This window comes from Artibeus jamaicensis, unplaced genomic scaffold (genome assembly GCF_021234435.1).
Source record: "Artibeus jamaicensis isolate MK-2021 breed Jamaican fruit bat unplaced genomic scaffold, CSHL_Jam_final scaffold_584, whole genome shotgun sequence".
Classification (NCBI taxonomy): domain Eukaryota; kingdom Metazoa; phylum Chordata; class Mammalia; order Chiroptera; family Phyllostomidae; genus Artibeus; species Artibeus jamaicensis.
In genome coordinates, this window is record NW_026522048.1 from 9,832,522 (window position 1) to 9,860,446 (window position 27,925).

A 27,925-nucleotide genomic window follows, 5' to 3' on the forward strand; every position below is an offset into this window, starting at 1 on the left:
CAGTTTAAATTAAATCAGAAAAATTCAGCATAGACTGGGTTTCATCAATTTTTCCTGTATATATTCATGAAAATTTCTCAAATGCCCTTTAGAGGATCATGTTCTTATTTAGTGAATAGATACAAATATATATATATATACATATATATATGTATGTATATATAATTGTTACATACAAATAAAACAAATTTACCATATATAAAGGTAAATTCTAAGTAAAATTAGAAGTGGAGAAAATAAAGTCAATGTAGGAATTTCTAAGAATGATAAACACTGTATGTATATTATGTATACACATACAAACTCTCACACACACACCTTTTATTTCACTGAGGTTACTAACTTGAAAGAAGCTAAGAAGAGGGACACCATGAACACACACGTATCTCCTGGAATGCCGATCTGAGTTGTGTTTGTGAAAAATTCAAGGAGGAGATATTTATTTTGAACTACCAAGCCAAATATAAATGAGCTAAAATCCTTGACAGATAGTAAGTTAGAATTTACTTGGAGAGAAGATTGAGTTCCATTATGGATACAGTTCAAAAGATAAGTTTCTGTAATACAGGAAACCAGAGTCACCTAGAAATTTTAAATGGTATTTCATTCATCCATTCCTCAATCATCCAACAGATGTTGCCTGTGTACCAAGCACCGTCTCTGTGAACAAAACAAAAAACCCTGCCCTCATGGAACTTACTATTCTACAAGAGAAACAGCATTAAACTACTTCAAGCAGAGGGCAGGGGAGCACAAAGGGTCTGGGGTCGGGGTGGAGCGGGCCCTAGGAGTTGACTGTGGGAGGCAGGGCAGCTGCGGAGTGCAGAGCACTGCAGAGGTCACGGGAGTAGGTCACGGAAAGGTCACAGTGAGCCACAGGTCACAGAGTTGGATGTTGTTTTTTTCTCTCCATGGCCCTCAGAATAAGATACAAACACATAGTGTGGCACTCTCAGTCCTCCAGTCTGGCTCAGTCTAGCCCTAGCTCTCCCTAACCCCTTGTGTGACACTTCTCATCAAAGTCACTGTGGGGGCACTAGCTTCGGGCCTCCCTCAGTATCTGTGCAGGACCTGCTCCTTCTCTCTGCGAGACCCCCCTCTCCCCAGTTTTCCCTTCCCACTTTCGGCCATTTGGACTAATTTCTGGTATTAACTCTTCCAGAAAGCTTTCCTATGTCATCAACCTCTGGCTAGCTGAGTGCTTCCCCATGTGTTCACAGAATATAACACCACCCCTATCCTGTTCTTTACTATGTTTACATGGTAGTTTAGTCCCTTGAAAATCAGGGGTGGGACCATTTACCTGGTATCCCATGTTCCCAACAGGGTTTGGCATATAAAACAAATATTTGTGGCATGAATGATTGATCTTAAACCAGGCTCAAACCTCTCTACAAAAATTATAGTTATTCATTTTATCAGGACCACACGAAAGATGGCAATTTGTGAAAAAGCTCCACTTCTGAATCGTTCTGCAAAACCTCCAGTTCTTTCATGTCAGTAAAACAATTTAGCTTAAAATTAGTTGGCTCACTAATTAAATAAGAAATGCTAACTAAAGTTTTACCTAGCCAGAAACTCCCAGTAGAAAGGAGGCAGGAGATTAAAACAAGCAAAGTACAAAGGCGCTTCTTTCTGTTTGTTCACAAAGGCGTTACCCATAAAATCTTTCTTTGTCTTCTCTACTTAATGAAATAAAGGCCACAGGGAACCAAAGTAATCAAAGTGGAACACAATGCCTCTCTCTTTCCTAACAGTTCTTCCTTTACTTTAGAGAAGAAAAGCCTGGGGAATCAGACGCTGTCAGCAGGTGAGAGAAACAGACCTTTTAAGTACTTTGATGACAAGCTACACTGAAACCAATGAACCAGTACAAACCTCAAAAGGGTCTGAGTCCACACTTAATATTAGAAAATCAAGATGAGAAGCAAAACGGCTTCTAAGCCAAATGTGTATTTGCAGCCACATTTTTATGTACTTGATTTGTATCCATATGGTTATGTACTTAATTAAAAAGGAAACAGAAAATGAGAAGAACAATAACCATTACTTAACTCTCCAGATTTTAGGTTTCTCTAAAGCTTTTTCTTTGACTCTGCTGTTTGGTTATGTATCAAATATAATATGTGGATATAGAGAACATTTTTATAACATGCAAATTAGCTTCCTAATCTGTATATCAGTTAAGATTTCCCAGCATCTTGGGCCTTAATATTAATAAAATGAAAGTGTGAGGATATGCTTAACTAAGAACAAGTTTTTAATGAAAGAATAAACATTGTCTAAAAGCTGAAAATGCAAGCCTGAAATAAAACATGGAGTATAACAGGTTATCAAGAAATTCACGCTTTCTAATTAAGGCAGGGCTTCAGATGACAGCAAAGTCACTCAGTAACGGAGTGCCTGCCTATCTTCCTCAGCCCCAATATGAGTTCTCAATATAAATTATTGAGAAAACACAGAGCTCTTATCTCCAGAACAATATAAATTACCAATAATATATTTTCAAAATTGTTTTGTTTTGTTCTGTCTTGGGCTGTCCCTTATTAGGTTGGATTTCCCGAACTAGAGTCCCAGAAGTAAGCAGGGCCCCGGTTCCTGTGATGAAGTTGAGAGAAAGACATTTTTTCCCCACTGCCTGGTACCTTAGACATGTAACCTAAATCGGGCTAATTAGGTATTCCTCCTTCGTCAATCCATAGGATATTGATTCAAGTCAGCAAGTCTAGTTACTAGAAAATGTGTGGGTTCTCCTAACCCACCACTGCTGCCTCTTCTTCGGGGTGTACCATTTTTCTGAGTCTGGTTGTTCAGTCTTCCCTGTTCATAAATCCTTCAACATTTAAATCAGCTGGGGCTGGGATTGTTATCCAGCCTGAGCAAAACTGGCTTCTGCTTTCTCTCATAATCATGTGCAAGAACTCAGGATTGGGGAAGCTCATTGTTTTGTCTCAGTTGCCTTTCTCATATTCTCTTAGAAGGTTCAACAGGAACATGGCCATTGCAAAAGGATATTAATTTCAGAGAGTCATGGAGAGTTGAACAAACTCTAAAAATTTATTTAAAAAGCAAAGGAAAAAATGTGATTCAAAGAGCCTTAATTTAAGGGCAAGGGCTTGCAAATCCTAGTGGGACAGACTCTGTTCAACCAGTAGTTCTCAGCTAATGGTGATTGTGCCACCCAGGGGACATTGAGCAACATCTGGTGTCATTAACAATCACAGTTGGGAGGGCCGTGCTGCTGTTGGCATCTAGACAGTGGAGCAGGGCGATGCTGCTGTAACACTACTAAGAATTCCCTCACTTGAATGTCAGTAGTGTCAAGGTTCAGAAACCCTGGTCTACACTAACATCTCCCCTTAAGTCAGATGTAGATGCCATACTTTACCACGTATAAAGCGCACCTTTTGTGCAATTTCTTTAGGGAAAAATAAGGTTGCACATTATACCTGGCAAAATATGATAAATGCCCCACACAGCTACAACAGCTCTCCCGCAGTCCACAATGCTCAAACGTTGTTATAATTGTTTCTGAAACCCCCTTCTTACCCTCATGTTAAAAGAAAATCTCATAATTCATTTGTCAATATCATGATTCCCATACAAACTACACAGGTGGGGAAAAAAGACAAAGAAAGAGTAAATAAGCGTAAGGAATGAACATGGGCAAAGAGCTACAAAGGGCCAAGAGTGTCTGAGGGAGTGACAGGACACCCCGGGTGAAAACATTGTTGTGTTCATGACCACAGACATTGGGAAATAAAACTGAGGGATGCCATGATCGGAATTCAAAGCATCTTATATGTCACAGTGGTCCCCATTTTACTCTCTGAGTAACAGCGATTTTTAAGAAAAAAAATCTAGGTAGGGTAGAATAATATGTTGTTTCTTAAGGAAAAAAAAACCCTCTGGTGTCAGTTTAAGTGATGATCTGACATGAGTAAGAAGTATGCTGGGCGATAGCTTCGACAGTATAAAAGCTAAATTTAGAATGGCTGGAAGAGGTGATGGCAAGAGGGATGGAAAACAAAGGCCAGAAAGGACTGAAACATATTCTCAGAGAGTCCCAGTACCATAAAATATAAATTTAAGGGATAAAAACACTTCCAATGAGTTAGCACACCTCTATTTGCAACCAAATATATTTTTGATTTGCATCAAAAATACGGTAACATGTCCATGTATTAAGAAAATTAAAGGTTTGACAATGATAATGTATGCTCTGTAAAGAATTTTTGTGTGACTGCCAAATGACATGTCCGGAAAACTCTTGGTATTACCTGCTCCAGGACTTCCTTGTAGGTGATAGTCTCCTTAGTGTTTGTGACCGGACTGTCGTAGATGATCGCAATCTTATCTCCTTGACCATTTTCAATATGACGATCAACGGCGTTATAACAAATGTTAAGCATTCCTTCCACAAACCTGAAAAATATTTGGAAAGTAAGAATGAATAACTCTTTTCAAAAGACACCGATACTTAACTAGCCTTGCACATTTCTAGTTGGCAGCACTGCCCTTACAACAGTGCTTTCCCGTGTTTGTTATGCCAGGCAACGATTGCATAAACTAGATGCGTAAAATGGTACACAAGGGACATTTTGATTTTAATGATTATGTATTTACTTTTACGTACACTAAAAAAAATAAAGCCTCACTCTTCTAAGTGACATCTTTGTGGATTTTACTGTGTAGGATGAAACTAGAGTATAGAGCAATAAAATAATCTACATCGAGACAATGAGTTAGATGGAAGTGCAGCACAGTTGCAATTGGCTGAGAGAGCAAATGATAGATGTATGGCTGAAGCTTGGGTAGCTGCTGCAAAAAAGGAAAAACTAGACTTACTGGTAAATTCAAGTCTCCTTTGAAAGATATCTATATGGACAGACAGACAGATGCTATATTAGTTTCAATTAAATATGATATCTGCAATTACATAAAAAATATATAACCTCTTTCCACATGTTGGAAATGCTTTGTAATTTTAATAATGTGTTGCATATAAAATTTTTAATTTTTATGAAATTTTGTGATTCAGTACTTTTCACCTCTTAATAGATCAATGCCTTCCTTTGAAAATACAGACATCATGTAGATGGATGGAAATACATTTTTAAGAAAATATAACTTATTTTTATGAAAAGAAAAGACTAAGCTTTTACCACTTTTTGAAGAGGAGGTGGTTAGAGTAAAAATACAAGCACAACAATGGTCCATTTGTCAGACAAACAAACATTATAACACCAAATAACAGGAAAAATATTGAAGAAACAAGAAAATTCCGAAAAAAAGAACCATACATTATTTTCTCTCCTCTCTCCTTCCCTTCCCCTCTAAAGATAAATAAATAAAATCTTTAAAAAAAAAAAAAGAAAGAAAATTCCTGTTAAGTAGCTGAGTATCACTGTCAGGTCTTCACTCAAAGAGTCTTGAGTGAGATTAAGCAGGGAGTTAAGAACAGCTGTAGACACAGCGGCAGCAGTAAGTAGTAATAGATTCAGACGGCAGCAGGAGGAGAGATCATTTCATCACAATCAAACGACACTACATACTTCAATAACACTGGCTATGACTACCTCACAGCATAGCACAAGAAGTAATTAACATAATGATTCTGAATTACCCAGGGTGAGAGATTCAATATTTGTTCAAAAACATTGTCTCTTCCCCCCACACCCCCACCTCCTGCAGTGAAGAATAATTCCCTTGGTTTTGGCTTATCCAGGTGACTTGCTTTATTTAATCGGCAGACACAATGCAAGCAGAGGCCTAAAAGCACTTGGACACTAGACTTGCTCTTCCTCACCTCTGCTTTCTCCAGAAGAGCCTCCAAGTATTACTGCTGCCTCCTTCTCAGCCTGGAGCTCAGAAAAAAAAATATTTGCAGGTCGGGACAGAGCCCACAAGAAGCAGAAAGCTCAACCCAGCCTGATATGTCTTGGGGCAACGTTTCCAGTTACACACACCCCAGATCAGCTGATCCCATGACGATCTGAAGATACATGGACATAACTGCTTTTCATGATTGAGAGATTTTATGGTTACTTGATTTGCAGCGTAACTATAGCCATAATTAACCAATACATCAAGAAAAAGGTACAGTTCACTCAACATCTGTAGCAAAAATAAGGAAAGATGTTATATAAAATTTTCCTATAAGATATCCCTGTGTATTTTTTGTTGTTACATTTGCTTTTGTTTCTGAAAAGACTGCAATTGAGTCACATGAAGGTTGAGTTGCTGGAACATGTCTTGATGCCATTTTTCTCTTACTCTTTATCTACAACTTCTACTCTACCACATTTTGTGCACAATATTCAATCATGTTTTGACATGTCACAGAAAGGGGCCCTTTCGATTCCAAATAGTCATGGAAATTTTACTTTATAATTCACCTTCAGCTTAACCCAGACAATTGGAGGCTTCTCACCCTGCTCCGGTCCTTGCAATGTATATCACACCTACTATTCCCAAACTAGCAGCCTTTCCAAAGACATAATCTTGAGAGAGTAAGGTGTTGTTGAGACCATGCGGATTGAATATATGACTGAATCCAGTTAAGACCTCTATATAAATGTCTAAGATTCTAGTGGATAGGTGCAGAGATCTACTCATCTTGCAGCCACTGAAGACAAATCTGGAATGGAAGTTGCCTTGCTTGTTAAATCTGCTACCTACCAATCTGGAATGGCCTGCCTCTTTCTTGGTTTCTTCTTGCCTTCTCTGCACGGGGGTTGGTCTGCAAACCAACAATATCTTTCATGGAATCTTCTTCCTTTGCCAAATTTTTAATTGACAGTAAGCTTTAACATTCTATATCCACTCCTTTATCCACTACATACTTTCTCTAAGTGATCACTACACTCCTATGGTTTCAACCTCCACCATTGGCTTTAGCCCTAATCTTCTTTTTGAGTTCCATAACTTATAGCCCACAGTCCCCTGGACATTTATACTGGAAAAAATAAGTCCAAAATTATTATCATTTTCAGCCAACCTCCAACCCACAGCCTACCTTGTCAGCTTAAAATACAAGAACCAGTTTATGAGGCAAAGTATTTATTTGGGATCCCAAAATTGCAAGTTTGGGGGTAAACAGATTTAGGTAAAAATCCAAATAGTTTCTGGATTACAGAAGAGGAATCATGGTTTTTATGAAATAAAAAAGGAGGATGAGGTAAGTTGTTTTTAAAATATTTCATATTTGTACTTCATTGATTGGTCAGGTGATGTGGTCACTAGGTAACATTTCATTTTTATCGGTCCTGTCAACAGGAAATTCTCATTCTTGGTGTCATGGAATGTGGGTGGTCTGGCCCAGTTCAAAGGTTCAGAAACAGGACATGGAAGGCTGTTCCTCTGAAATAGCTGCTCCGGTTCCATTTTAAAATGGCTCCACTTATGTCAACTTTCACATTTTTCCCTTTTGATCACGGTATTTTTGTCAAAAGGATCACTTATCAATCGGAGTAGATTTTCTCCATTTTCTCCTCTTTTCACATCGTGATCCCCTATTGTCAGGAATGCTCGGTCCGGGTATGCCATACCCCACATAGGAGGGGAAGTGGTGTTCTTGCAAGCCTCAAAGACACCTCTGAGCAACAAGCATGCAAAGCAGAGGAAGGCTTGTCATCCAGTCCTATGAAAGAAGCAAAAGCTAGCAAGGTTCAGCACTGGTGTTCAAATCATTTTCCATCTTGTCTTTTAAATGTCCATCTAAGGGCCTATATGTATTAGAAATCAATTCAAAATGCTGCGCTGCCATCACTCTTGTGAAGTTCTTACAGCATTGTGAAAGACAGTTGATTTAGGGTTTAACAACAGCAATTAGTCCTAAAACTCAAAAACAGGACACTGATTCCACATTGTAGGATAATTCTGAACCATGAGGCCGTCCCATCTAAACAGGTCAAAAGCCCAAAAGCCCTGCAGAGGTAGCTATAACCAGTGGGCTTGTTCTCTGGTTTTTGCATAATTGTGTTTCTATCAGTCCTGAAGAATTTATTCAAGTACATGGCAGTGACACAGATATAACCTTGTTCTGCTAGAATATAGTCAAAAGCAATTCAGTTCTCTGAAATAACTTGAACAAGTAAATGGAAGGATTTTTCCAGTGCAGCGATGGCTTTGGCAATAGATTCAGCAATAGCCCCTAAAGTTTTAAATAAATCTCTGACCATATATTCATTTGCAGCAAGACTCCAATGTGGAAACAAAATTCTTGAAAATCTTATCCCTTCACTGTCAGACACATCACCTGCCATCTCTAGTTTTATTCTGCAATGTGTAAATTTAAGGGTGATAATCAATGCTGAGTCTCTGATTGACTAGGTAATGCAATAGATGTACCCAATAATCTGATTGTGCAATACGTTCTGAGTAGATAATATTTTAAGCAACTCCCATATAGATTTTTCTGCCAAGTGCAAGTGAAAATGAATCCCAGTGGGCACAGGTCATGAGTTATGATAATGAGACTCGCTGAGCCAAAGATCTGAAGGTAGTAGGCACAGGGACAATGTTTGAGAACCATCGGAGACCTGTTGAATCCCCTGACCGGTGAAATGAGTGCCCGAGTCGTATGACTAAAGTTCAAAAGGGATTCCCAGGTCAGCATAATTTATTTTCTGTAACAGAATTTTAGCCGCAGAAGAAGCAGTAGCCTCTCTACAAGGAGGACAGATTCTTACTGAACTCAAATAATACGTAATATTGCTCTGAAAATAAAGAATGCTATTTGATATATTCTGAATTCCAGAGGGATCGGGTAGAGTGAAAAAGTGATTGTTTCATCTTTGTTCACAAAGATGTACTTTACCAAATTGCCGTAAGTCATAGACAGCTTAAGAGAACGAGTTTCCTTACATCCAATTCAGTGGTATGGTCTGAAAGTTACCAGAAACTTGTATTCTAAAATATTTGTCAGAGTCCTTTCCATGAATTTCTCTAAAAATGAAGCATCAAAGTAAAACAGTAACTCTCTATAAATGACAAAACTTAAAAATGCCCATTTTAAAAGATCTGATAAGCATTTATCACAATAAATTGACAAATTTTATTTCTATAACATACTCATTATAAGAAGATAACTGGAATTATGACTGATATTATTAGCCAGAATTTTAGAATGGTGAGGCATAGGGCAGGCAACTCCAAAATATGCCACTTTGGAATACTGATTATTCTGAATTAAAATTAATTGAAAACCAGGCAATGCAAGGACACCTTAACCATCCTTTGTCTCCAGGAAGTGAGAAATCCCTGTGCAAGGTGCCCTCCCTGCACCTGGAGACTGAGAGAAACATCCTTATCATCAGAATCAGAGAATTCAAGGCTGAGGAGAAGCAGGTATAAACTATTCTACTTTTTTTAAACTAATGTACTACTCAAGCGCATCCTTTGCTTAGATTCCTCACAAATGAGCCCCTAAACCTAAGCTGGGTTTTTTTTTTGACCCTTCAACAAATTTTTGTTACTTTGGATTAAAAGATATAAAATCTTCCTGCTTTCTTAGTTCCTCTCTGAGTATCCACTTATCTTCCTGTATGCACAAAATTAAATCAGCTTTTCCCCTTTTCATCTGTTTTAAGTCAATTTTATTAGTTTAGCCATATTAACTCAAGAGGGATAAGGGGAAATTTTCCCCCTTGTTGACATAAATTTTATATAATTTCTACAATACATTAACATATTGATAATATTCATCCATTCAACAGAACCTAGGAAGGTCAGTTACCATTTCTTTGACAATGCTCGCCATGAAATCTAACATATAAAGAAAGCCTAATTGGTTTAATATTTCTCTTCTCTACATGAGGGAACAAATCTTCTGGTCCCTGTTAAAAATATCCAAGTTAGCTAAGAATTAGAAGGACTTCATTTAGAATTTGATTTGGGGAAGTTCGTCAAGAATATGAGAAGGACTGGCCACTTGACTAAACAGGGTCATAGGTCATTGTGAATCAGTACCTAATCATCTATTCAACCAAACTGACAATAAAAGATTTCAAAAGTGGATACAGAAGATTACATAATTGCTGGCAAAACTTAGCTCCTTTAATACTGAAGAGACTAGCTTTACTTAAATAATCAAAGACTTGATCGCAGAGATAATATGAAACACAGAAATTATGCTGACAAAGCACAACCACTCTGTTTCTAGGTAGGCTACTTGAAAGATAAAGAGACTTTCAATTCATTATCAAAATCAGATCAGAAGTCTAACAAAACATGTCCTTCCAACAAAAAGAAGACCAATTCTAATTTTGTGCCATTTATGTTTGTGTCAGCTTGACCAAACATAAATTCCTCTCCAAAGATTCTTTTTTATAAACCTCTACAACTTTCTTTTTTTTTTATATTCAAATTTTGTCCAGTTTTTGCTTTTGGTCTCTCTTTAGGAGAAAATTACTTTATTTTCCCTGAACAACATGTATTTCATTCCTCATAGCTTCTTTTACTGCAACATACATTTTACTTTCCTTACACACAAAGATGTTCCTCTTATTATTATGAATAGGTTTAATGATATAAATTATATAAACCTAATTATATAAATAGGTTCGTGAGGGTTAAGCAGTAGAATGTTTAACCCTCAGGAACCACACTTCTAGTGAAAACCAAGAATTAAGCGATCATGAGCTGTTTTTTAAATGTCTTTAACATTCTATGGATTAGCTGACATAAATATTTTTTCATGAGTTCTAACAGCACATGCTTTTTGACAAAAAAAAATCTCTTAGTATTGCACAAAACATGTGTTATTAATAGACCAAAATAGATTTAATCGCTCTGTAAAAGAAAGCAAAAAGTGGATAAATTTATGTTTGGTAATTAATGTCTCAGTATTTTATCTTATTTGGAAATGATCTAAATTTGCAATGAATTTCTAACATTTGACTTAATCCTCCATTGTTTCAAACTGCCTTCACACTATTGTCATTATTTTAAATTATCCCGGAATGATGTGTCTTGTAGAGACATATTGGTCACATTGTTTTCATTATATTTGCAGGCTCGGTTCCTACAATCAAACAACACATGTGCACACAAACAAAACAACCAAATTGCTATTTGGAAATAGTGAATCGGTGTGTATAACCATCAGCAGTACCTGAAAACCCATTTCATCACAGTCCTCCAAAAACAAATTATCCTCAGTCTTCTCCAACTTGAGAAGTAAAAAACAGTTTCCATTTTAGTTTCTTTCTATTACTACTACTAAGTACAAGGTCTTCTCAATATTTTAAAGCACTTTATACAGGACATTAAACTTAAGTCTGACATTGTTACAAGTTATTTTCTAAATTGTTTCACTAATTTTAAACTATAGTGTTCAAGACGTAAAAAATTAAAATTTTTATGTTGTCACATAAACTTATTTTCTTTTGCAAGTTTTGCCTCTAAGATAATAGCTTAGAGGAAATTCTACTCTTGTTTTTTTCATTGATCTCTTCAAGGTGTCATTAATTTATTCATGTATATATGTGCAACATGATATATACCTCTATTACACATGTACTGCATGGTATGCATGTGTATACATATTGTAATGTGGCAGTACAATTGTATGTGTTTATCAACTTTTCAGGCATCGTTTTTTTGACTAATGCTTACTGTCCTCATTCGTTTGTGCTACTCCATTTGTCCCATATGTATTAGCATTTTATATTTATAGATATAGACAGATAGATAAAGAGACAGGTAATAGAGTCTACGTCAGGGCCAAAGAAGTTCTATATATAACTCTTGGAATGTTACATCAATAGGGTCTTGTAAATAACTCTTTAAACTCAGCTTTTAATTCCATTGAGGAAAGAAAGAAAACATTTCATATTCTTTATCCCACCCCACTCTTGCCTCAAATTTCTTCTGCAGAAACTTGTAAGCAACCTAAAATATATCATATAGCCCACTTGAGAAACAGAAAAAAAAACCACAAAACTGAAGTTAAATTGATAAAAATAGTGGAACCACTAGAAATGGCGCTACCACTCGTCAGAAGAACAGTGGCAAATTTGGGGGAATATATAAAGCAGACAGGAGCAGAATGACTGAGTCCAGAAGTCATGAGAAACATGGTAGATCTGAGTATATTAATACAGAAACAGGATGTGAGGGCGATCTGGCAGCGACATCTGTCACCCCATTGATCTCCAGCATTGATCGGGCTGATCTGGCTGACTAGGGGGGTCCCCTTCCTCCCTCACTGGTCCAGATGCATCACTCCTGAAGCCCTGCACCTGGTGGAAGAGGATGACCCTCCCAATTAGAGGAGAGGAGGGTCTTCGGTCCAGAGTACACAATAGCCACGCCCCCCTGCTCGAACCTCCAAACAAGCTCTCAAGGCCCAGAAACATTTCCGTGACATTTTACACACTGTTAAATCAAAATAAAAGAATATAGAGATGTAGAAGAATTTATACAATCATACTACAGAATACATTCATGAGAAACCTATAAATCCTAATAAAGCATGTAATAAAATGGCTGTGTAATAAAAAAAATCGGTCAATAAAACTCTGAAATAACTTCAAGATCAGAGGCAGGTAGAAATAAAAGATGGACCAGGGATGTTTGGATCTATAATTAAGACATAAGCAACCCCCTCACACACACATACACATCAGACAAATAGTTAACAGCCTGCTGCCTAACTTTCTGAAACAGGATGTGCCTCTGCACAGATGACCCTCTAGGAGTTTCAAGGCCCGTAGAATGGAAACAGGTTCTGCATAATGTCTTGGGTCCTAAAAACCCTATGTACCATTACCACCTGAAAAACCCACTTCTCCCTTAAATGGTCCCTAAAAATTAGGCTGTAAGAAGAAGGACTCCAGTAACCAAAATCAGCATTAATGAGTAAACAGAGATCCTTACTTGGATTCTGAAATCTACACCACTCAGCACCTGCTCAAACTCAGTTGTGTGTGTGTGTGTGTTTGTGTGTACAGGTAAATAGACAGGTAAACAACTGGGAAAGTAGATAGATGATAGATAATAGATAGATGGTGATATAAATGTAGATAGATGATAGATAGACAGACAGACAGAATAGAAAACAACATAAAGCTATGGGGAGGGCATATTTTCAACATCAATACCAAGGGGAAAGATTCATTTGCAATTTCAGTGATATTTAAAGCATACCTAAAAATCAATAAGAAAATACATCCAATAGACAAAGAATCTCAGGAGACTATCCATAGAGGAAAAAGACAATAATGGCCAATAAGCAACAACAAAAAATCATGTTCAGCCCTAACAACAATCAAGTGGATGAACAAAAAAACCATGAGAAGCCCTTTTCCCCACTGGATGGATAGAAAGGTAAAATAACCGGTGTGGTAAGAGTGGAGAGAAACCAGCCTTCTCATATCATGTTGATGACCACATAAAGTACAGAGTTCAGCAACTTAGGAGAAGATATATAACTCCAAGAGGACTTCTTAAAGGAAGTTGCTTGGGTGTTAATCTCTGTTGTGTAAAAGAACAAGAAGGATTCTAGACAAATGGACAAGAAAATGTTAATAGTGCTAAATTCTGGGTAAAGAAGAATTTGAGGGACAGCATGGAAAAGGGATAGTCTATATTTTTATCTAATAAATTATTTCTGTGCTGCTTAATTTTTATGAACATGTATTTATGTATTGAATAAGTGATTTAAATGTATATAAATAAAGTATAAATTAAAATGGTCAAAATTGGTTGGTTCTTTGTCTTACTAAATTATCAACTTTATAATCAGTATAACTAATATTAATAAAAAATTTTTCATTAAACGAAAACATCTTTTTTAAAGATTTTATTTATTTATTTTTAGAGAAAGGGGAAGGGAGAAGGGAAGAGGAAAGAAACATCAATGTGTGGTTGACTCTTGCACATCCCCAACGGAAGACCCAGCCCTCAACCCAGGCATGTGCCCTGACTGGGAATTGAACCAGCAACCATTTGGTTCACAGGCCAGGACTCAATCCCCTGAGCTACACCATCCAGGGCTGAAAATGTCTTTTTAATTTTTACTTAGTAAAAAGAAGCATTTCTTATAGTTATGACAATATCTAAACTCATACTTCGGAAACTAAAAATTAGACCATAAAATTTTTGCTTGCTTTTATTCATTTTTTCTCATCAAAATCAACCTCAAGCTGCTGAACAGTTATAATACAGGGCTACATAGAACCTTCTAATCACACAGAGATTTGCTATAAATCTGTGATCACCATTCCTGCTGTCCACTATGATTTCCGCTGTCCTCACTTCAGGTACTTACAAGATTGCACTTTCATACCCATAAAATGAGGCAGGACCAAGAAGCCTGCTCTGGCCTGTGCCATGGCCACAGAAGTCATCAAAGACATCTTTAAGATCCAATGCATATTCACATTTTCTTCACTCTTTCTTCTGCCACAAAAACAAGTGACATTCCAAGGGGTAACTATGAGCCTGTATCCTTCAGTGAAGATGGACAATGTGGAGCAAATCTCCCAGGTAACCCAAGATAAACTTGTATGAGTGACACATACCTGGGTTTTTTAAACCAGGGAGAGTTGAGGGTTGTTTATCCCTGCAGCAAAATTTAGTTTATCCTGACCGATAAACGAAAAGTCTTAAGATTTGTCAATTTTAGCAAATTGAAACAAACTTTAAAGCTGCCATATTTCATAATTTAAAAAAACAGCAGGATACATCCCAGGGCAAATGAAATGGGAGGAATTGCCACTAGTGCAACTATATAGTCACTACAGCAATCTTAGACGTCCGTGAAAAGTTGTCAAGGTGGACATCATCAGTGTCCAAGCTCACAAAGGCACTCCTCAGGGTCATCAGAAGAAGCTCCGTAAAGAAAAAAGTTCTTGAAATTCCTTATGGATTTCTCCTTGTTCGTAATTGTCTACTTTCCCTTGCCCTTTCCTTTCTAACTGCTGCCAGCTTACATCTAGCACAAAAAGACTCAGCTATTTGCAGGGAATCCTATTTGACTTTGATTTCTTCTCTTCTTCACCCTAGCCTACCCTGAATCAGACTTTTTAATACCTAACACCAGACTTTAGCCCACCCTGTATTTCACTCTGGCCTCGTTCATCAAAGAAGTTACACTGGAGTGTGTACTTAGCCCACACACTGGGCTAGGTCAATGAACATGGTCAATGTCTGAAGGATCTGTAAGAAGAGATCGGGAGCCTGACAAGTTCCACGGCCTTGATCTCCACAGCTCCCAGAGGAGCTGGTAGCAAATGTTCACGTCATTCTTATTTCCATGAATTTCCATCACCACCAATTTCCCCTTGCTAAGAGTTAATTTCTTTTTATTTAGCATGTATTTATTCCATTTTTAAACATTATAAAAGGAAAAAACTCTGACATACAAAAAAATTACTTCTTTTAGAGGAGGAAATTGATAGCATTTACTCTGTGAATCTGATTACCCAGCTCTGGAAAGTTGAATTAATAAGTATAAAATGTTCCTCTCAATTTCACCAGTCCCTCCAATTCCAAGAACAAAATGTAATGTACTCTGAATGGTGTGGCACATGTAACTCACAAACGACCATGTTTCAATTTGAAATAACTGTCGAAAGCTTCCTCCCTCCAGCACAACCACCGTGTTGTAGCCCTTTCTGTAGTCTCAGCTACTGACTTCTGTCATCTGCAAAGATTCATTATTAAACCACTGGAAAGTCCAACACATAATTTACCTTCTGATATGATCTTCCTTCTTTGGATCATATTTTAATTTCTTTTATTGGTGACCTACTATTTGGGTCTTCATTTCATCACAATTTCATAAAAAAACAAAAACGAATGTCAAGTTCTTTTTTAAAAGTTAAATGAATCAAGTCCAAAGATGATGAATACATTTGGTTATCTACACACTAAAATACTAAATCTATATACCAGTGATGAATATATAATGTTTATTAGAAATAACTCACTGTTTTATAAGGAGACGTTAGCAGATTACAAACCTCTATTTATTGATACATTTATTATCAATAATGGTTTTCTCTTTACAAGTTTTTCTATTTAACAAATTTAATAATTTATTGTTGACTAGACTTAGGACTATGAAGAAATAGAGAAAAACATAACTGGGAACATGTTCTTCACTCTCAAAAGATAGACTGATTTGTGATAATTATAATAAGGAGGAAAATGTGGCCGATTTCCTGATGGAAGTGTAAACTAAATATAATGAAAGTGCAGGGCAGAGATGAGATTAATTCCAATGAAGAGACTATGGAAAGGAGCCAGTAGCTGTCGAAAGGAATGTAGTGGAGGGTAAAGGCCTGGACTCTAAGGTCAAAGGGGCAGAATTCGAATCTCAGACATGTCATTTATTAGCAGGAAGACTGCAGGCAAATTAACATACCCAGGCCTTTCTTCCCTCATAAAGTCAGCAAAATAAAATGAAAGCCAGCAACGTAGCACTTTGCACCATGATAATACTATAAGCATTGAACATAAATTCATTCATTTCATTCTCGTAACCGCATTGCATTTATACTAATAGCATCCTCATTTTACAGATGAGGAAACTGAGGTACAGAGTGGTTAGTAGCCTACCCGAGGACCACAACGGTGTGTGACAAGCTGGGATTGGACGTCAGCCAGTCAGGCTCCAAGTCTGAACCCCTATTTAGTGCTGATGAGTTAGTGTGAGAGTACTTACACTTACCATGAACACAATTTTATGCATCATGAAATGTGTACAAATGTGTACTTCATTGTTTATAAAATTGTGCTCCTGATAGGCATAACCTATGCAATAACTCTATCAGGCAATAATATTTTTACACATATTTACAAATGAAGGAACTGGCCTAGATAAGTTCTGAAAGCAATGGGTATGGTGGGCTGGAGCAGGACACTAGGAGAGGGTGTCTTTATAGAGTCTTCGCAACAGTGAAGTGAGGTAAAGATGAAAAGGAGGGAGAGATTGGAGAAATGGGAAGACTAAAAAGGTAGCATTTTACAGAAAAAGAGGAAGAAAATGAAAACAAATGCATTTTGAAAACCAGGGTTGTACGAGGGGCCAGCAAACTGCAGCCATGTGAGAAACCTGGCCCACCACCTGCACGGAAACACAGCCACTCTCAGCTGTTCACCTGTTTTCTGCGGCTGCTTTTGCTCAATAACAGCAGAATTCAGAGTTTGCAATGGAAACTACCTGGCTTGCAAAGGCAAAAATATGTACTAATTGGCCCTTAAAAACTTTGCCAAACCTTGCTCAAGAGGCCTGTCCAATAGAAATTTCTGTGATCATGGAAATGTTCTATATTTTCATGCTCACGAGGTAGCCATTAGCCACAGGCAGCTGGTTAAGTTTATATTTAGATTAATTGAAAGTAAATACAATTTAAAATTTAGTTCCTCGGTCACACTAGCCACCTTTCAAGTGTTCGATAGCCACATTTGACTAGTGTGACTTCAGAAGTGAATTTTACACTTTATTTAAGTCTCATTCAATTAAACATAAATAGCCACATTCATTACCAGCTACCATACTACACAGTGAATACAATTCATGGAAGTTCAAAGAGACAGAGATTGTTCAGATAGTCAAGTTCTAAAGAGAGACCACTTAAGGTAAGGACTTTAAGTCAATCCACTGAGTAAGCAACAAATAGATACTGATGATCAGTCGGAGGCAATTTGGATGGAGTGGTGAGGACTGAGGCCACCTGGCAGCGGAGTCAGGTGCATAAGGGAGAGGAGGACCCAGAGTATAGACAACATGGCCAAGAAGTTAGGATAGAGGGAGAAGGAGGATGCTCTGATTTCTCTTTAGCTTGTGCAAATCTTTCAACCTTTTTTTTTAATTTAAAAAAAATGTGAAAAGTAAAGGTACATAAGGAGAGAGATGGCAAATTAATGACAATATTGCTTGTTTTTTCAATGGCAATGTCAAGTGAGACAGGTACAAAAATAGGGCGAAATTCAGGTTCTGCTTTGGAAGTGCAGGTGCATTAGTGTAGTTGAAATAAGGGAGTGTGTTTGAGGTGAAGCATAACATGAGCTTAAAGCAAGAACGACCAGCGAAGTCTTTATCTTAAAAGCCTTGAATGCCTTCTTAGGGGGAGGCCATTAAAGGGTTTTGAGCGGGGGAATGACCTGCCCAGAAATGGATTTCAGGTCAGACTGGAGAAGCAACTGAGAGGAGATCAAGGAAATGGAATCAGTTAGTACCTATTGACAAACCAAGGAAGTGAAGGTAAGTAATGAAACAGGGTGGGGGGACTTTTTGGGAAACAAATCAAAGGGAACTCAAAGTAGAAGGAAAGTGGCATCAAAGAAAACTGAGATTTTTCCATCTCTGATAATCAAGTGTATGTTTTTTTAAAGGAAATTTAGAATAAGACAAAAAAAAAAAACTGTTTTGAAGTAGAAGAGGAAACTAACATTTTTAAATCACCAATAATGTGCCAGGTTCTGAGTTTGATAAAAATGATTTATATACATCAAATCCTTTGCTTTACAGACTACCCCTTGAGGAAAATAGGTTATTCCCCAAACGAGTAACTTTGCAGAATTATTAAACCAACAGAGAGCAGAATGAAATCTAGTGCATTCTAACTCCAAGAAAAATGTCATGAGTCTCCCATTTTATGTCTGTGGGCTTATTTGAGTAACTCTTGTACCTTCACTGGATACCATTTTCTGTGGCCAGAGACCATGCACTAGCTCATTAATAGCATACAGCAAATGCTCAATAATTATTTATAAATAAATGTCTGCAAGTGTGAATGAGTGTGAATTGACATAGTACTCTTTTGACACATTAACACGAATAAAGTCTAATGAGGTAAACACTCATGAAACACAATGACTAGTTCCAAAGACTACTATTGCCCACAAACAGAGAAGGCTTTAAGTATTTTTAAGAGGGCATCATATTGCTTTATTCACACAGTGACATCCCATCTAAATTAGATACTTGGCCTTGGGCAGTATCAACTGACTGTTCCAGGAAACCCTCCAAATTGGGGTAATTGCTTACTTGGGGCAGCACAATAACCTTATGGTAATTTAACCACTAGGGATTTTGTTTTTGAAAAAAGTACTTGGAAAGCACATCTCTATATAGGACAATTATTTTAACAGAGAAACCTAACACAAAGAGAGAGACTCCTTTAGCCTTACTAATCCTTTATACAGGAGTATATGCACTTAGACCCTGGCCCCAGCCCCCCAGCTGCGGCCACAGTTTGCTCCATCTCGACATGAAAGGACAGCCCAGAAGTCTGCAGCCTGGCCAGATCATCTCAGGTTAAAACTGAGTGAATTGCCAATGGTGAGACATGCAGCCAAAAGGAAAAAGAATGGAATGAAAGGCTTTCAAGAAATCAACACCTGCTAACTGAACTGGATCCACTGTCAATGAAGAGAAAAGGCATAAATGAATCATCTTAAAGACCCACCCATTGTGTGTCATGCTTGACAGTTAAATTCAAAGCAGAAGGCGAGGACGTCATTTTATTTTTTTATTTTTATTCTAGAGAAAAATGCAGGAAACAGAGAATTGAAGCAAAAGGAAACAGGACTTGATTTAACATAAGAAAAGAAAAAGATAAATGGCCTGGTCCCACTATGGCTCAGTTGGTTGGAGAGTCATCCTGTAGACCAAAAGGTCCTAAAAGTCGTGGGTTTGATGCTCAGTCAGAGCAAATACCCTGGTCAGGCTGCATACAGGAAGGCAAAAAAAAAAAAAATCAATGTTTCTTTCCCTTTCCCTCTTCTTTCTCCCTCCCCCTCTCTACCTTCTTCTCTCTCTGAAAGCAATGAGGGAAAAATGTCCTTGGGTGAGGATAAAAAAATAATAAAGTGTTTTTTAAAATATAAAATTATAATTAATTACATTAATATTAAAGGTCAATGTAAAAGATACTACCAAAGCACATTTAAACGTCAAAGCATAACTTATTAAAATTTAAAGATAATCCTAAATAAATGTAAACTGAAAAGTATGTTTTCACTGAGAGTAGGTTTCATTAGTCGGCCCTTTTCAAAACAGCACTTAAGACTCTCTTAGGAGTAGTGGCTGTCAATCATACAACCTAGAAATCAGTAATGATGAGCTCAAGAAGAAACTAAACTCCAGGCAAGAGCAGATTCTTAGAAAACCAGACCTCCGGACCTGGATGCCCACAGAGGCCCGAGAACATAACCCTGCAAACCTCAAAGCAATCCAGAGAAAGAGGAGGGGGCACACTCTCTACTGTCGACTGGTGTTTGTTGGAGGGGAGCGAGGATGTCTATCAGCATTTAATCCTAATGATAATAATGACATGATGGAGAAAGATCAAAAATGAAAGGGGAAAAGGGAGAAAGGAAAAGAGAGCCCAACCCCAGCATCAGGCAGGGGAAGAGGAAGCTAATTTTTTCAGAGTGTTATCTTACGCTGGCTAAAGACAAATGGGAAGAAGAAAGAAGAGAAATACGTAAAGGTTGAAATTAATGTGCTCTAAACCTTAGCCTTTAGGACTGCATATTTTTCTGTCTCTCTCTTACATCTTTGTCTTAGCTATCTGTTTCATTCTCTTTAAGGCTGTAACTCGTGCAGAATGACATACTACAATATTCTGATGAAACTCCTTTATAGCTGAGTCTCCCAGAAGGCAGGCACCACATTCATTAACTTACTCTGCACAACACTTAGCTTGTGTCCACAGAGAAATGTTTAATACAAGCTCTTATTAAAGAGGAGGAATACAATAAATCATTTTAGAATATCGAAGAACTTTTTCTTCCCATTGAGCCTTTTAAATCCTTCAGAGATTATTTCTGTAAAGGCTACATAATTGGGGAACATACAAAGAGAGCATGAATTTTGGTTTATTGCTTAAAATGAAAAGGTCTGAAGCAAATATGACACAATGTTAAGATTGTACAGAGCCTAGTGTTCAGTGTCCACTAAATTGTTACCTTTGTTTATTCTCTAAATAATTCATAGGGACAAAAGTGGTGGGACCTTTTCACAATATTTATTTATCTTTTTGGAGAAAAAATTGACAATGTACCTCAGAAAGTATATAAATTGTATTTGACCCAAAAATCTAAGAATTAATCAGAGGAAGGAAGGAAAAATGACACACAGTGAGAGGAAGAGACACACAGAGAGAAATCTTTGGAATTCCGTATCCAAAGATGCAAGTTTCTTCCTGTTCATAAGAGCTGATAAAAAGAAACCACTTAAATTTCAACATAATGAGATTGTGAAATAATTTACTTTCACCAAATGATGTGTTAAAATAGCCTGCAGACATTAAAGATCATGAAATAGAAGAGATATATGGAAAAATAACAATGTTTTACCAGTGGAAAAAATGAGGTATCAAGTGGTGTGAGCATTATAATTCCATTTTTCTAAGAACAAAAATAGAAAGTCAAACAGACACACAAGCACAGATTATAGATTTTAAAAAGTCAAACATATATATATATATGTGTGTGTGTGTGTGTGTGTGTGTGTGTCAAAAACACAGGTGCATACAAAAAAGTGGTAAATCTGAACAAAGTTTGTAGTCTAGTGAAGTTTATTGCCAATTGTCAAGTTTGGTTTTGATAAGGTACTCTAGTCCTGTGAGATATTACCCTTGGGGGAAGCTGAATAGTGGGTACAAAGAAAATCTTTGTACTAGTTTTGCAACTTCTTGTGAGTCTGCAACTATTCCAAAATAAAATTTACAAAGAAAGAAATGAAAGATTGAAGATAAATATACCAAGATATACATGAGATTATATATTGAAAATGTATTTAGATATTAAGCTGATTTTTCTGTCTATTTTGGTTTGCCTAAGTTTACCCAATTAAAATGTAAAGTAATAGTGCTTCTCGCCAAACAAAAACAGTAACCTAAATTATGGAATTATTTTTGAATAAAGAAATGTCAAGGAAAAGTAATTCAAGCCTAAGTCTCAAACCTAAGTCTTGTGAGCATAAAACCTCTGCTCTTTTAATTAAACCACGTGATATCTTTCATCTAACTTACCACCTTCACCTCTCCCAGGTGAAGCCTTACAGATACAGACACAACACAGATATAACTACAAAGATAACACTAACTTAACTGACTATATACTTACTATTGAGCATAACTTAAAATGTGAAGCAAAATAGATATAATTTTTAGTATGACTTTTTTCCTAGCTTTATCCTCAGAATAATATGGGAATAATATCACGTACTACATCTCTGCTCCCTTTTCCAATTCCCCCACTATCTACACATCACATTCATAAACAAAGCATTTTCCATTAGCATTCAATAATTTGAAACTTGAATACAGTATGGCTTGCGCAATTATCCCAAAACTCATTATCTAGCTAATGTCAACGAAGCCCATTAGCTCCTTTTATTCCTTTTTGCATGTTTGTTACTTCTCTTTCCCTCGCCTTCCTGAGTGCTAGCACTTCTACAAGAAGAGGAGAGGCTCCACAAAAGGATAAAATTAAATCGGCTGAGTCTTTTATGTATTAAGGGATTCATTAGTTGGAGAACAGCCATTGTTCACCAAAATGTAAGGTGGTGTGCTCTATCATTCACAACTCAACAACAGCAATTCTGAGTAGAGTTGATGGTAAAATAAAACTAATTTTATTGCCATTTTAATAATTCTATTATTCAAAGAATAATAACTAAGTAGTCCATATCACTCGTGATTACTGCTCTGTCATTAAACAGAAAAATAAAAGCTATCTTATTGCAAGCAAACATTTATAATAAGAACAATTTTTCCCCTTTAATGTTGCACACTGTTCTAGACTCACACTTTAAAGTTACACACTATCTAAATTCTCATTCAGCACTTGGTTTAGCACCTGCCTCACAGAAGACATTCAATAAACATTTGCTGAATGGACAAGAGAAAGAGGAAAGAATGAATGAGGGAACAAATTAGTTAATTAATGAATAAATTCTAGAACCAAAAAATTTCACTTTTATAAATATAACAAGTCAGAAAACACACACCTACGTGTGTGTGTGTGTGTGTGTGTGTGTGTGTAAATAAAAGCACCTGGCTTGATTTTAAATCTGTAACACTGGTATTAGGAAGATAAAATAGGATTAATTAGAAAGGAAATATGATACAAAAAGGAGCTACAGTAGTACCCTAACAGATGTGGTTTTTCATGCCAAATCTCCTACCTGCATGCCAAGTGAACATGCACAAATTACTTACTCTTCCCCAAATTCTTCTTTAAAAATGTATGTCCTTGAGAAGTTAAAAAACATGGTAAGGGGTATTATTGTAGTTATTATTAACATAATAATATTTTTGTATCCTGTAACACTTTCATTCTCACGAACACACAAATAAACACACACACAAACTCACACATATAAAGTGAGATTGTCCATTAGGATTTAAGAGATTTTGAGTGTTATTATTGCTATTAATTATGGCCTTTGAAATAACTAGATATTTAGTGAGAAAAAGAAAATCTTCCTGATTAAAAGTATATTTTACTAATTTAAATTTTTATATTAAATATTAAAACATATTAATGTTAAATGTTAAAATATATTAATATAAAACTTATATTGAATATTAAAATTATCCTTTTATAAATTCATCAAATTAACAGGAGATTTCATCAAATTAGATCTACTAAGCCTGTAATTACCAATCATATTTCCAGTAGTTCTTAAACTATGTAAATAATGAAATCTTTGTAGCAGATTTTGAGGAGTCAAATATGTATGAAATTTTGAGGAGTCAGGGCCCAACATTTTAAACTAATAATAAAATCAGCTTTATATTTTAATTCAAGCATTTGTTACATTAAGGTCAGCTTTTACTCCAATAATATAAATATTAAGATTGTTGTCATTTGTGGCAATACCACAAACATGTTCTAAGGGAAATAGTATTTCTGTTCTGACTGTTAACACTATTTTTATTGAAGCATCATTTACATATAACATTATGTTTTTTTAAATATATTTTATTGATTATGCCATTACAATTGTCCTATTCCCCCCTTCATTCCCCTCCACCCTGCAAACCCCCTCCCCCACCATTCCCCCCCTTTAGTTCATGTCCACATGTCTCAAGTTCTTTAGATTCTATATTTCCCATACTTATTCTTGCCCTCCCCCCTATCTATTTTCTACCTACTGTCTATGCTACTTATTTTCTGCACCTTCTCCCTCCTTCTCCACCTCCCACTCCCCTGTTGCTAACCTTCCATGAGATCTTCATTTCTATGGTTTTGCTCCTGATCTAGCTGTCTTCTTAGTTTGCTTTTGTCTTAGATGTGGTTAATAACTGTGAGTTTGCTGTCCTTTTACTGTTCATCTTTTTTATCTTCTTTTTCTTAGATGAGTCCCTTTAACATTTTATATAATAAGGGATTCATGATAATGAACTTCTAGAATTTGATCTTATCTGAGAAGCACTTTATCTGTCCTTCCATTCTAAATGAAAGCTTTGCTGGATAGAGCAATCTTGGATGTAGGTCTTTGGATTTCATGACTTGGAATACTTCTTTCCAGCCCCTTCTTGCCTGTAAGGTCTCTTTTGAGAAATCCGCTGACAGTCTGATGGGCACTCCTTTGTGGGTGACTGTCCCCTTATCTCTTACTGCTTCTAGGATTCTCTCCTTCATTTTAATCTTGGCTAATGTAATTATGATGTGCCTTGGTGTGTTACTTCTTGAGTCCAACTTCTTTGGGACTCTCTAAGCTTCCTAGATTTCCTGAAAGTCTATTTCCTTTGCCAGATTGGGGAAGTTCTCCTTTATTATGTGTTCAAATAAGTTTTCCACTCCTGGCTGTTCCTCTTCCCCTTCTGGTACCCCTAAAATTCGGATATTGGAATGTTTAAAGATGTCTTGAAGGTTCCTAAGCCTCTCTTCATTTTTTTGAATTCTTGTTTCTTCATCCTTTTCTGTTTAGTCATTTTTTTCTTCCTTCTGGTCCACTCCCTTGATTTGAGTCCCAGTTTCCTTTCTATCACTATTGGTTTCCTGTGCATTTCCCTTCATTTCATTTTGTGTAGCCTTCATTTGTTCCTCTAATTTGTGACCAAAATCAACCAGTTCTGTGAGCATTCTGATCACCAGCGTTTTGAACTGTGCATCTGATAGGTTGGCTATCTCTTGGTTGCTTAGAGTTATTGGCTCTGTGGCTTTGAGTTCTTCTTGAGCCATAATGTTTTGGTCTGTTTGCGCCTGTTACTTATGAGGGAAAGAGTCCTAGGTGTTCACCAGGGTGGGGCAACTCAGTCGCTGGTTTGTGAAGCTGTATGTGGGGTGGGGTCAAAGAGGGGCAATAGTAGTCCCCTCTGCTGCTTCCTGCCGCTGAGGCCTTCGTGGTCTGTCTCACTGCTTGCTCCTTCACCTGGTTTATCTGCACGTGAATGTGTGACCTCAGTCAGCCAGCCACCTCGCACTCTCGCTGGTCTGCCCGTCACAACCCCACGCCTGGGATCTGCCAACCGCCGCAGGCACCTGGGTCAGCCTGGCTGAGTTTTCCTGCACAACCCCTCCTCTGCCAGTCGCTGGCTCCACCCCTCTTACCGACCTGATACCTGGGTCGGTCTGGCTGAATGGTTCATTGTTGTTGGACTTCCATACAGTTCAATTTTCTGTGTCTTAGTTGCGTTTTGATTACTAAAACTGTGTTGTCTTTAAACTTGGTTGTGCAAGGAGGCACATTGTTTCCACCTACGCCTCCATCTTGCCTGGAAGACCCATCATTTACATATAACATTATGTTAGTTTCAGGTGTAAAACATAACAATTTAACATTTGTATAATTGCTAAATCATCAGCACGATAAGTCCAGTTACCACTCATCACCATACCTAGTTACAATTTTTCTTTTTTATTCTTGTGATAAGTACTTTAAAGATTTATTCTCTTAGCAACTTTCAAATATGCAATACGACACTATTAGCTATACTCATCATGTTGTATATTACATTCCCATGACTCATTTATTTCCTAATTAGAAGTTTCAACCTTTTGACCCCTTTCTCTCAACTCATCCACCCCAGATCCTTCTTCCCCTCTGCAAAACAGCAACCAGTTCTATCTATAAACCTGTTTTTTGTTTTGTTTTACTTTTTGGGGGGGTTCTTTCTTTTTTTTTTAATTCCACTTAAAATTGAAGTCATATGGTGTGTATATCTTTTATCACTTTTAAACAGGGATTTTTATTTGGTTAATAAAATGATACATTTGGTTAACAAATTTACTACAAAATGACAATCTAGTAACATAATGTTGATCCAGTTCTTAAATCTGAAATTCTTAGAATCTGATGTGTGCCAAAGATACAGCCGTTTCCGGCTACACTCAAATGGGTACGTATTTCCCTCCTTGCAGTTTGGGTGTCTCCGGCTTGTTGACTAGAAACCCATGCTGATGTAAAATATTCTCTGCCACAAGTTGAAGGTAGAGGAGCTAAAGAGGAGCAAAGGGATCCAACTGCCCCTTAATAAAATTTAGAACCATGAAGACAAGATAATTTTCAACTCTTTGATGCCTTGATAGAACAAAGATTCATGGGTCATTCTGGGTTCAGGTAGGATGGGTAAGTCAAATAATATCTAGCTGCAATTCAGGTACACATGCAGACTAAGAAGCTAGACTAAGAAATGTTAAAGTTTTAAAGTCAGTTCAATGCACAGACACAGTTTTGTGCATTCCACTATGGATATAACAAAGGTGACTGAGGCCTGATTCCTGCCCTTCCACTGCCTCATGGTGATTTGTTAAATTACTGGTATGAACAAAACATTTCTGGAGTGCAAGCTTTTATAGTGAATGTACAGTGACAAAATGGAGATGAGCGTTGAGCCTTCTTTGCCAAACTAGCTTAGAGGGAAATAAGATTCAAGGTGATATGCTTTGCAGGTAAGAACCATTTGTCAGTAAGACATGTGCAAGTTGACTCCGGGAAAACAATGAAGACATATTCCTGTAAAATGAGGAGAAAGTGGAAGACACAGAGAAACACAGACAACAAATGAGGAGAAAGGAAGTTACATCTGATTTAATATTTTTAGAATTCTAACACTGCTCTCATTCTTCTGTACTCTCTAGGTCCTGACATCTAAACACTCAGATGACTTCCAGGCAGAAGTTAAAAGTGTAGTTATGACTCAGTACAAAAATTAAGCAATACAGTATGACCCGACTGGGTTGAAAAATTAAGCCCACCATTGTTTGACACGTCACTTAATTTCCCTGTGTTTTAGTTTACACAATTATAAAAATGCATTTTAACTACACCCATCTCATAAGGTGTTGGAAGAATTGAAAGAAACATATGCACATAATCTTAGCATAGGGCTTAACCCAGAGCCAGTGCTCAGTAATTATCAACTGCTGTTGTCATTGCTACGGTTGTTTATTGTTGTAGTTGTTGTCGCTATCCTTACTGAGAGATAACACATCAGCTTTAAAGAAAGGAATCACTCAGTCCAAAGCTAGAAAATAATCACATCCGAATTCCCTGCTCAGTCCTATACAGGCCGTGCAAATATCCCAAGTCTTACTGTGGCGGACCTTGTAAACACTCAAAGGAAGTACTGAACATTTTTAGGTCATTTGTTCCCCGGGCTTTGGCGACACTTACGGAATAACAGAACAGCGAGAGAGCCCACAACTCATTGTCCTTCTACTGAATTTCGAAAAGTGACATATCATATTTGAAGTAAGAAAGTTGCGTGCAATATGTTTCCTGAGAAACTTATCTCCGCACTTCACATATGCAGGTCTGTAAGCCCGCACTAGGATTAAGATGAAGAGCAGAAAGAAAAACAGGAAAGGATACGATGCCTGAATGCATAAAAAAGTAAAGAAAATCAGCAACTTTCACAACTGCAAACATGCAACAAGTCCTAGTACTTGTCTTTTATTAAGAGGTTGGAGGAAAGGAAGTTTTTCAAATATACGTAATTAGCTTAAT

General features: G+C 37.0%; 1 protein-coding gene across 4 annotated transcripts in view; it reads right to left on the reverse strand.

The window, feature by feature from the left end:
* The window catches only part of ACSS3 (acyl-CoA synthetase short chain family member 3), a 168,111-nt gene that overhangs the window by 128,800 nt on the left and 11,386 nt on the right, over positions 1-27,925 (reverse strand). For all 4 annotated transcript variants that reach the window (XR_008390354.1, XR_005084340.2, XM_037158476.2 and 1 more), the window contains exon 2: positions 4,281-4,425. Coding sequence is in view for 2 of the 4 variants with exons in the window: in XM_037158476.2 (XP_037014371.2) it covers positions 4,281-4,425 (145 nt within the window). In the remaining 2 variants the exon portion in view is untranslated. The remainder of the gene's footprint in view (positions 1-4,280; positions 4,426-27,925) is intronic.